Raw genomic sequence first — 12360 nt, 5'->3', positions numbered from 1 at the left:
ACTTCTGGTAGTTCTCTGTTGATGTGCTGTTCCAGTTGTTTTTGGATAGTCTTCAGTAAAATCTTGCTTGCATGTGAAATCAGTGAGATTGTTCTAGTTTCCACACTCTGTTGGGTCACCTTTTTTTGGGATAGGAACAATTATAGGTCTCTTCCAGTCAGCTGACCAAGTGGTTGTTCTCCAGATTTCTTGGCACAACTTGGTGAGCACATCCAGGGCAGCATCGGTTAGTTGAAATATGTCAATTGGTATACCATCTCTTCCTGGAGGCTTGGACAAAATTCAATGGCGATTAGTTTTGTAAAACGTAATGCATGGAAATGGCTGTATGAAACCCAATGTGAAGAAAGAACACTGTGAAACACAATGTATACAAACTTTGTAAGCAAATCAATACAAAACTTTTTTTTAAAAGAAAGAAAATCCAATAGGTCAGCTATGAGTCAGAACCAATTCAACAACAGTGAAAGAATAAAGGCTTCAAGTTGGTGTTTTTCATCTTTCAAGTTGCTTTTATTATTTTGATCCCATATAAATAGTTCTTAAAAGAGTATTACTGCTCAAGGAAGACAGTAAATACTAATTAAGTGAAACAGTTGAGTTAAAGAGAACTTCAGGAAATATTTTTTGTTTACTATTTAAAGATCATCTTGCAGCTATAGTTTCAAAGTTTCTTTTAATCTCCATGGATCCAGTAAATATGAATTCTATGACAATGTGAATTTCTGTACTGTAATTTCTCTTTTTTAATAAAATTTTATAGAATCCTTGATTAAAAAGGTTTAATAATGGTAGCAAGGAACCATTCAATTCTTCTAGTCTAGTAATAAAGGAGGTAGTTGTTTAAGGAGGCAGTCACATATTCTGTATTCTATTCCTGAGTCTTCCTCTTCTTTTGTTGCTCCAAGTGCATGAAAGACCAACTGTTGTGCCTTCAAGGTCACGTTCAAGCTTTTAAGACCTTACAGCCTGGGTTCTTAATAACACTGAAGACATTGTGTCAAGAATAGATGTCCTACTTCTATATTTTTTGTTGCATGAAGAAAAGAATATATTATGTGGGCAAGCCATTTTATTTGGGTTCCTTTCGTTTTGAACTGAGCACAATGGATGACAGTTAGGGAAAAGAGAATTCTGAGAGGGTATTGGTATAATAGACCATCATTCTGAACCTATCCCACAAATACAATTATATATACAAGAGGATGGTGCTTAACTTTCTGTCAAGGGGAGCAGAGGAAGCAGAAGGGAAAAAAACAGGGGAGCATCATTGAATAAACAGATCACATACAGTACAAAAATTACCTCCCCCACTCCTTGTCCTTCTTTCTATCACAAAGGAATTTAAGTGCTATGAACTGCTATGAAGTAGCATTGATAAAAGAGCCTGTTTCCTGTCCACTACAACTTGCCTGTGCAGGACCACAAGCTTCTGCTCTAAAGTTGACAAAGAAATCTCTCTAAGGATTTATTTGGATTGAGCCAGCATCTGCTACACTTGGATACTATTGGCTGTAAGTCTGCTGCAAATTGCTACAGAGGCCTCTACAGGAGTCTGCTCTCACAGATAATCTTTTACCTGCCTTGCTGCTCACCCCATAGCTCAGGCTTCTAAAGCTACCAGGACAGATCTTCTCGAGAGTAATTCAGGTTTGTTTGCTTCTTCTAGTTGGTGTTGAGGTCTACTGAGTAAGACTGGTATGTTCTAGGAATCAGGCATCGTTAGTGGAGGCTGCACTCACAGTCAACATTCTATGACGGAACATGAGTGGGTTCTGCCAGCAACAAGGCAGATCTCTCTGGTGTTCTCTTTGGACCATTACCTAGACATGGTCAGATGTAAGTGTGCTATAAATTGCTACAGGAGGTCCAGCAGTAGAAATTTCTTATAACCAACATTCTATTTGTTTCCTTGCACACTCTGGTGTTTCAAACCAATAGGACAAATCTTTCTGAAGATCAAATAAAGTTAGTTTGCTCTCTTCTGGTTGACTCGGAGGCCTGTTGACTGAAGATACTGCCTTCTAAGAAATAGGTATTTTTGGTGGAAGTTGTACTCATAGTTAACAATCTACTGGGGGGACTCTGATAGCAACAAGGCAGACCTCTGTGGGAACCTGCTCTGAGTGTGACAGCCTACTTCACATTGGGTACTTGGTTGTATGACTGCAAACTGCTACAGAAAACCCCCACAATGGAGACAGAAAAAAAGATGCAAAATAAAGTAACTGTCAACCAAGAATACTACACCCAGTGAAACTGTCTTAATGAAGGAAGGTAAAAGTAAAACATTCTCAGACCAAAATAAGGCTGATTGAATCCCTCTCTACTAGTATTTTATATGAGAAATATCATTACTTATATCAGCTAGATCTTGACTGAAAGCAAATAGTACCAGAAAGATGTTTGGGTCTTTTTGGTTATGCAAAGGCATTTGACTGTGTGGGTCATAACACATTATGAATAACACTGAGAAGAACTGAAATCTCAGAACATTTAATTGAGCTCATGAAAAAACCTATATGTAGCCCAAGAAGCAGTTGTCCAAACAAAACAAAGGAATATTTCTTGGTTTAAAATCAGGATAGGAGTAGATAAAGGCTGTATCCTTCTGCCATACCTTTTAATCTATATGCTGAGCAAATAATTTGAGAAACTCGACTCTATGAAGAGGAATGTGGCATCAGGGTTGGAGGAAGATTCATTAACAACTTGCATTATGTAGATGATACAACTTTGCTGTTGAACGTGAAAAAAACTTGAAACACTTACTGAATAAGGTCAAAGACAACAACGTTGAATATGGGTTACATCTCAACATCAAGAAAACAAAAAATCTTCACCACCAGGTCAATAGGCAACATCATATAGATGAAGAAAAGACTGAAGTTGTAAATAATTTTAGTTGGATACAAAAGTAACATATATGGTAACAGCAGTCAAGAAATAAAAAGATGCACTGCACTGAGAAAATCTGACAAAGTGCTGAAGGACAAGGAAGTCAGTTTAAAGACTAAGGTGTGCCTGATCCAGATCCTAGTATTTGCAATTGCTTCTTCTAGATCTGAAAAATTTTAACAATGAATAAGAATTACTGAAGAAGAGTCATTCACTGCCTTTGAATTGTTGTGTTGGGAAATAATATCCAATATATACCATGGATTGTCAATGAACAAACTAGTCTGTCTTGGAGCAAGGGTAACTGATTGGCTTCTTAGAGGCAAGGAAAGTGACATCTCACCAATTTTGGGCATGTTGTCAGCAATCCTTGTCAAAAAGCCATCATGCTGGGAAGAGTGGAGGGTCAATGAAAGATAAAAAGGCCATCAAAGAGATGGATTGATATAATGACTTTAACAATAGACTTGAGCTTGGTAGAGAGCATAAGCATGGAGCAGGATGGGGTAAGATTTGAATCTATTCTTCATATAGTTAAGATTAGTAATAGTAGACCAATTACACTCAACAACAAAACTATTTTCTCTATAATACACCTATATTAAAGAAACAAACAAAGCACATTACCCTCATGTCCACTTCAACTCATAGCTAACTACCCATATCTCATTGCTCTATAGAGTTTTCCTGATTGTGATCTTTGTAGAAGTTGATCACCAGGCCTTCCTTCTGTGGCATGCTGGGGAGACTGGAGCTGCCACCATCTGGACTGATTGGTAGTTGAGAGCAAACGATTTATGCTACTTAGGGATTTTCACTTGATCTATCAAAAAATGTAAACAAACCTCTGCCATCCAGTTGATCTGAGCTGATAGAAAATCTCCATCAGGTTTCTGAGGCTGTGAATCTTTACAAGAGGAGACAGTCCATTAATAAGTAACTGGCAGATTAAAAATGCCAAACATCAGATTAATAGTCTGCCGCATTACAAACTAAACCACCTTGGAACTAGAACCATATAAATTGTATATCAGATAAGATAAATCAACACCTTGCTATTATAAATAATTCAACAATAAACTTGGCAACAGAAGTGCCCATCAACAAACAAATGGATAGAAAAAAATGATGGTAATACTCCTGAGACCTGCTCCTCTCACAAGATCCGCTCTTGGGGGACCTTCCCTTTGCTCTGTGTTAAGACATGAAGGTCTATGTGGCATGGTTGGCCCAGGAGCGTCTTCCAGCCACCACTTGACCAGAATATGCTAAAGGCTGCAGCCAGGCCCATGCACATTCACACTCTGGCCAGCAACAGAATCAATGCCTGCTAAGTTAATGGACTACAGTTTTAGACTACAATCCCTTCTAGAGCACTAGACCACTGCCAAGCCTGACCCATTGCCAGGCCACCGCCTAGCTGCTGCCTCTGCTGTCCAGTGCCAGGAGCACCAATATCACAGGTATTCTGGGTGAAACACTGCTGTCTACCTACATCACTTGGGATTTTGTAAACTTAAGCAGAAGAGGCTAGGTGGAGGCATGGTACAGGAGAGCCACAGTCATCTCACTCCTGATTGACAGTCCTTCCCAAGAGGAGAGCACCAATATACAGTACAGGTCCTTCACAAAGCACTACCATACCCTGGGTCATTATATAGTTACAATAATCTAGTATCTACTAAGAAAAGACTCACATATCATCAAAAAAGCAGCACTCTGCCTCACTCATCATGAAATTACTAGATAAACCTTCCCCTAAAAAGGCAATCCTAATGAATACCCCAGATAGAGAGAACCAGAAGAAATATATTGCTGTGGGGTTATTTGAACAGCTACAGAAGATGCAAATGATGGGAGAAACAATGGAAATCATTAAGAGAATGAATACTTCATAGACAGCAGCCCAGAAAAAACATATTGATAAGGAGGAGCTTGAACAACTATAGAAGAAAATGAAAGCATAAAAAAGGAAGAAAGAATTGATAGTATAAATAAAGAAGTACAAGAACTTAAAAAAAATCATCACAAGGCAGAGAGGTTATAGCCAAAACAGTACTGGAAATAACAGAAAAGAATGAAAATGCAATCCAGAATATTAAGAGAGAAATGGCAGGAGTGTCCAACACACTGGTGGGACAAATATGTAGAGCTAAAGAGATGGAAAAGAGGGTCAGTGAGCTGGAAGACAAGAGGTTCACTGGAAACACACTAGGAGAAAAATCAGAGATGAGACATAAAGAAAAGGAAGAAAACATTAGAGTCATGTGGAATGACATCAAAAAGAACAACATATATGTGATTAGAATTCCAGAACATGGGAGTGACAGGAAGTCATTGAGAAAATTGTGAAGAAAAAAAAAACAGTAGAAGAAAACTTCCCTGGTATTTTAAAGAATGAGAAAAATCCACATTCCAGAAGCACAGTGAACACCAAATAGACTAGATTTTTTTAAAAAGAAAATCATAGCAAAATTATGCAGAATAAAAAATAAAGATAGATTACTAAAAGCAGCATAAGAAAAACAGAGTCATCTACAAAGGGGAAACAATTAGATTAAGTTCTGACTTCTCAGCAGAAACCAGGCAAAGTAGAAGACAATATAGGGATGTCATATATAGAAAATTGAAAGAAAACAATTGTCAGCCAAGGATCCTACACCCAGCAAAGCTCTCCATCAAAAATGAAGGTGAAATCAGATATTTTACAGAAAAGAAAGAGCTTAAGAAATTTGTGAAAGCAAGACCAAAACTACAAAAAATTTTAAGTGCACCAAAGGAAAGTGGCTGGACCATAGTATCCAGAAACAACAGAAAAAGAAAAATGGCAAAATAGCAAAAGTAAACTCTGCCCTGATAATAATCACACTTACTGTGACTGGACTAAATTTGCCAATCAAGAGAAAAAGAGTAACAGAATGTATTAAAAAAAAACAAGAGACATCTCAAGAATGGAGAGAAAGATCAAAACACAAAAGATACAAAAGATCTAAAGCATACAATCAGCCAACTTGACATTGTAGATGTGTCCAGGGTACTGTGCCCAACTAAAACTCAATTTACTTTCTTCTCAAGTGCACATAGTACATTCTTCAGAATCAATATATTAGGACACAAACCAAGCCTCAACAAATTAAAAAAAAATTGAAATAATACAAAGTATCTTCTCAGATCACAATGCCATAAAATTAGAATTAACCAGAGGGTAAAGCTTAAAAACCACCCATGTGGAAACTGAGTAACTCTCTACATGATTGAGTTATAAAAGAAAATTGATAGAATCCTGGAATCCAGGTTGGAAGTCATCTGGAGCAGGCAGATTCTACAGAGGTTTGTTTTCTGGTTCTAGTGAGAATTAAGGTGGAAAGTTTACTCATCTTTGGATGTGAGTTGATTTTTTTTGCCTCCTATTTAAAAATGCATTTGGGCCCCCAAGCCTGCAGCTGTCAGGTTTGGTTTTTAATTGTTTTTAGTTAAACATTCTTCAAAGTGATATAGCACCCGTCTGTCCATTTGCTGTAGAGAAGTAACTTGTGGTTGCTGTGATACTAAACACTATGACACTAATGTGTCAAATGAGATAATGGTTACCCATGGTGGACAGTGCTTGACGGAGCTCCCTGATTAAAACAAGCTTGGAAGCAGAAGAGGCATCCACTTCCAAAATAGTTTGCCTCCGAAGATTCTATGGATATGGAGAAACAATGAACGTTATACAAGTGTTCAGTTTTTTTGTTCATAGGGTTGCTATGCATTGTCTACCACTCGATGGCACTTTACAAGAACAACAACAACAGATTCCTTACAAGACCTCCACAAGAAAAAGACTGATAAAACAATTACAAAATGGGCAAAATATATGGAAAGAATTTTCATGAAGGAAGATATTTGGATAGCCAATAGACGCATGAAGAAATGCTCAAAATTACTGTCAATAAGAGAGATGCAAATCAAACCCACAATGATATACCATCTCACTTCAGTAGCAGTGGCAAAGTTTTACAAGGCAACAGGTAATCAATGTTGAAGAGGATGTGGCAAGATAGGAACTCTAACAGACTGTTGGTGGTATTGTAAAATGGTACAACCACTCTAGAAGGCAGTATGATGTTTCCTCAGAAAGCGGAACATAGAAATTCTATATGACCCATCTATTCCACTGTTTGGAATATACCCTGAGAAAATGAGAACTGAAGCACAAATGGAGACTTGTACACCAATGTTCATTGCAGCGTTATTCACCATTGCAAGAACATGGAAGTAGCCCAAATGTCAAACCACGATTGGATGGATTGAGAAATTAAGTCACATTCATACAATGCAATATTACACAGCACGCAGGAGCAATGATTCTGTAAATCACTACCTAACTTGGAGGGACTGGAGAGCATTATGCTAAGTGAACTAACTTAGTCCCATAGGGACAAATACTATATAAGGTCATTATTGTAGAATGTGTATGAGGATCCAAGGGGAAGAGGGTGGGAACAGAGTGCTAAGAATGGGCAGAAGGGGGCTTTGGGGTGGTTAATCATAGGGTCATACAATTTGATGAATGGAAGGAGAGGTCAGTAAAGGAAATGGGAAAGATCCGATGTGAAAAACAATGTATATGAAATTTGAAAGCAACACAGTACAAAATAAAAATTTTATTTAAAAAAATTAAAAAAGAAATATATTCATACAGTGGAATACTACACAGCACTGAAAAAAATGACCTTATAAAACATTCCACAATATGGTTGATCCTGCAGGACATTATAATGAGTGAAATATCTCAATCGCAAAAGGGCAAATACTGCATAGCACCACTTTTATAAACAGGTCTGACATGGGAGGTTGGGAGAATAGGGTAAGAGTGGACAGATAATGTGCACTGCATTGGAACAGATCAAAGAAAGAACTGTTTAAAAAGAATATATGATTAGGCATTATACATACAACAACAACCCAGAATAAGAGGTACATTGCAAAGAGGACTGGGGGGAAGAGAGTCAGGGAGGTAACTGTGCAACAATGAATGAATGAAAATCTAACTTTTCTGTAAAATTTTCATTAAAAACACAAAATAAAAAATTTTATTTCTAAAAAGATGGATCAGATCTTTCTAATGTTTTTCTATTGCAATGGAATTTAAGGCTTGACATGATGTTATTATTTTCTGTTCAAACTCCTCCTCATTGACATCCTATCTCAATTTGTTTTGCCTTAGAGCGTATATACTCAATTCTTCCTTTTTCAGTAACATTCAGCCCCAAGATGTGATCATAATTAGTTCTTTCTTAAAATATTCAAGCCTCAGTTTAAATGCATGTATGAGGCAAGGACTTCATCTAAATGAGTCCCAACTTCCAGAAATATTTAAATACGTATGTTGTATTACATCACCTTTTATTTACTTCACCACATTTATCAATTATCTTGTACATTTAGCTTATTATTTTGCCTTGATTGTCTCTTCTATCACATATCACTACACCTAGTTAGTGTTTAGAGGAGTGTCTGTCTGGTATATATTAGGTTGTTGCTTTTATGTGTGGTCAAGTCTCCTGCAACTCATAGAGATCCTATGTACAACAGCCCTAAACCCTGCTCTATCTTAAGTCAACCTTATTGTTTCTGACACACCTACCCCTTTACCCCAGTCACTGAGTGAATCCATCTAAATGAGTGTCTTCCTCTCTTGCACTGTAATTCCATCCTCCCAAGCATGATGTCCCTCTCCAAGAAGTGGTTTCTCTCTGCAACAGGCCCAAAGTAAGACAGACAGAGCTTCAGAATCCTTGCCTCCAAGGAACACCTTGGTTCCACCATCTATAGGAAAAACCTGTTTGTTTTCTTAGCAGTCCATGATATATTCAATACTCTTCTCCAGCACTGCATCTCAAAGGCATCAATTCTCCTTCTATCAGCCCTAGACATTGTCCAACTTTTTATGCATAGCAACTTAATTGCAAAGATCATGGCCTGGATTGGGCACATCTTAGTCTCCAGACTGACATTGTTCCTCTTCAGTACCCTGGAGACATCCCTGACAGCAGACTTTCCCAATGCAATTCATCTTTCTATTTCCTGGCCGCTGGTACCAAGAGTGTTGACTGTGGAGCCAAGCAAACTAAAGCTATTAACAATCTCAATCTCTTCACTGTCTATCATAATGTTGCCAATCGGCCCAGTGATGAGGATCTTTGTTTTCTTGATGTGGAGCTTCAATCCATATAGGAGGCTACAGTCCTTGACCTTCTGCAGCAAGTGCTTCATGTCCTCAGTTTCAGTAAGCAGGGTTGTGTCATATGCACAATGCAGAGTGTTGATAAGTCTTCCTCCAATCCTGATGCCACCTTTTTCCTCATAAATATATTGCTCTTGTTGTTGTTATGTGCTGTCGAGTTGCCAACAACTCATAGCAACCCTATATACAACAGCCCCAAACTCTGCTCTATCCTGTGCCAGTTTCACTGTCTCTGACACACCTACCCTCATTACCCGAGTCACTGAATCAATCCATCTTATCTTCCTCTCCAGCATTGTCTCTCCACCCTCCCAAGCATGATGTCCCTCTCCAAGGACCAGTCCCTCCTTGCAACATGTCCAAAGTATGTCAGACAAAGCTTCAGAATCCTTGCCTCCAAGGATCACCCTAGTTTAATCCTCTCTAGGACAAACCTATTCGTCCACTTAGCAGTCCATGGTATATTCAGTAATCTTCTCCAATACCAAAGCTTAAAGACCTCAATTCTCCTTCTATCCTCCCTAGTCATTGTCCAGCTATCTGATGCATGTCAAGTGATTGCAAAGACTGAGGCACACCTCAGTCTCAAGACTGATATTGTTTCTCTTCAGTACTTGGGAGGGGTCTCTAACAGCAGACTTTCCCATCATAATATATCTTTTGATTTCCTGACTGCTGGTGCCAAGAGTGTTGATTGTGGAGCCAAGCATACTAAAGCTGTTAACAACCTCAATCTCTTCACCATCTATCATGATGCTGTCAATTGGCCCAGTGGTGAGAATCTTTGTCTTCTTGATATTGAGCCTCAATCCATATTGGAGGCTGCAGTCTTTGACCTGCAGCAAGTGCTTCCAGTCCTCACTTTCAGCAAGCAGAATTTTACCATCTGCATAATGCAGGTTGTTGTTGAAATGTTGAATCTTCCTTCAATCCTAATGCCACATTTCTCTTCATAGAGCCCAGCCTCCAGGAGAATCTGTTCTGCATATAGATTGAAAAGGTATGAAGATACATTCATGGTGTACACTCTTTCCAATTTTGAACTAGGCAGTGTTTCTTGCTCTGTTCTGATGACTTCCTCCTGGTCCAAGAATAGGTTTTGCATTAGCACAATCAAGTGTTCTGGGATTCCCATTCTTCTCAGAGTCAGCCATAGCTTGTTGTGATGCACACAGTCAAACACCTTTGCATAGTCAATGAAACACGTATAGATATTCCTCTGGTACTCCCTCCTTTTATCCAAGATTCATCGAACATTAGCTACAATATCCCTAGTACCACGATCCCTTCTAAACCCAGCCTTCACTTTCGGCAGTTCTCTGTTGTGCTGTTCCAGTCGTTTTTTGATAATCTTCAGCAGAATCTTGCTTGCATGTGATATTAATGACATTGTTCGATAATTTCCATACTCTGTCAGGTTACCCTTCCTTGGAATGGGAACAAAGAAAGATCTCTTCCAGCCAGTTGGCCAAGTGGTTGTCCTCTAGATTTCTTGGCAAGACATGGTGAGCACATCCAGGGCAGCATCTGTTAGTTGAAATATGTCAATTGGTACACTATCAGTTCCAGGGGCCTTACTTTTAGGCAATTCTTTCAAAGCAGCTTGAACTTTTTCCTTCATCACCATAGGCTCTTGCTCATATGTTGTTTCATTAAATTCTTCTGTATCTGCCGATTCCTTTTAGTACAATGACACTGTATACTCTTTCCATCTTCTTTTAATACTTCCTAGATCATTTAATAGTCTGCCCAAAGCATCCTTAAGTATTGAAACTTGGGGTTTGAATTTGTTCTTCAGTTCCTTCAGCTTAAGAAATGCTTAGGCATTCAATAAATGGTGATCTAAGAGACCATCTTTCTCAATTCTTGATGTAGTTTTATTCCTGCCTCCTAGTTTTGTCTTGGCTCTCCTGAACAATGGGGGTTCCCTCACTTCTTCTTTCCCACCCAAATTTCACCTACGATTTTTGATCCTACATCAAGACTCAACCTCTATGAGAAGCCTCCCTATTTCGGTTCTCTCTGCACCTACCATCCCTTCCTCTATCACAGACATTTGCTCCTTTCATGGCCCTTTTTCCAGCTGTTTGTCTCTGTGCCCTGTCTTACCATTTTTACTGAGAGCTAATTAAGGAATAGCAAAGCTTTTTTTTTCTTCCAACCTCCTCACAGTATATTGTGTCATTTCTGTTGAGGCAAGCTCCTGGCAAAGATGCAATTTATAAAGACAGTAGTATCCCAGAATGCCATATGAACTAGAAAAACAACTTACCTTGTTTCACCACCAAGAGTTCTGTAGGTACTTTTATATAACCCTTCAAAACCATCAGCTAACTTGGCTTGGAAGTCAATAGCCACATAGTATCTCGTGTCAGCAGCAAGTTCTTCTGGGACCAGCAGTGCAATTTGTTGATGAGCAGGATAATTCAGAACAGTAAGCTTTTTCCCTGGTTTCCTGTACCTCAAATCTTCCTCAGAGTGAAGAGAAGCATTCAGGATTTCAAGGTCTTTGCTGTGCAAGATGATAAACTGAGTGGCTTTCCTAACCAAGACCTCAATCTCCTCAGAGGCAGCAAAGTCCAAGGAAGTGAGATTTGGGTGGATTAGGAGTTCATACTGTAGGGGTGTGATGGTGAGAGGGAGCCTCAACTCATGCCAAGGAAATGGTTCCCCGCTGGTGGCCACAGGGAAGCTCTCAGGATCCTTATTGAACTGATTCATGAACTCAGAGCAAACGCATAGCCTGGTTAGGATGACTGCTGAGAAATAAAGTCCCCTGTAAAAATGAAATATTAGTTTTCTGTGTAAATTAGCCATTGCAGAAACCTGGAAATGTCAATCTATCTTCTAGAAGAAAAGTTATTCTCCAGGTCATAACATTGCTTTGCCTCCAGTTCCAGCACATAGAATCTTGAAAGTAGGTTTCAATATGTGGACTTTACCTAGAAGGAAAAGGAAAAAACCCTTCATTTATTGCATAAAGTATTTCAATTCACATATTAAACCTTTAAAGAGAAAAAGAAATTATAGCATAAAGTATTTCAATTCACAAATGAAACTATTATCTATTTGAGTGGAGAAAACTTTTTTGCTGTCAGTTTTAGGTCAAATATTCACAAAATAGAGAAAAACTCGAGCTATCTTCTAGTTATAGCAAACAAAAATCTTTAGGCCACAAATGCAAAGAGGCTACCATAAATTTGCTTGTGAAGAGTCCTTTCTGCATTTCT

The 12360-nt window shown here is 38.6% G+C and overlaps 1 protein-coding gene across 1 annotated transcript in view; it reads right to left on the bottom strand.

The window, feature by feature from the left end:
• The window catches only part of ERAP2 (endoplasmic reticulum aminopeptidase 2), an 81963-nt gene extending 70016 nt beyond the window's left edge, over positions 1-11947 (bottom strand). Inside the window, 1 exon segment of the mRNA XM_006885377.1 lies at positions 11403-11947. Within this exon segment, the coding sequence (XP_006885439.1) occupies positions 11403-11947 (545 nt within the window).
• Positions 11948-12360: the final 413 nt, after the last annotated feature.

Source organism: Elephantulus edwardii, unplaced genomic scaffold (assembly GCF_000299155.1).
Source record: "Elephantulus edwardii isolate Elephantulus edwardi_28Jun2011 unplaced genomic scaffold, EleEdw1.0 scaffold00043, whole genome shotgun sequence".
NCBI classification, from domain to species: Eukaryota; Metazoa; Chordata; class Mammalia; order Macroscelidea; family Macroscelididae; genus Elephantulus; species Elephantulus edwardii.
Note: the sequence above shows the minus strand (reverse complement) of the source record. Positions and strands in the feature narration are given on the sequence as shown.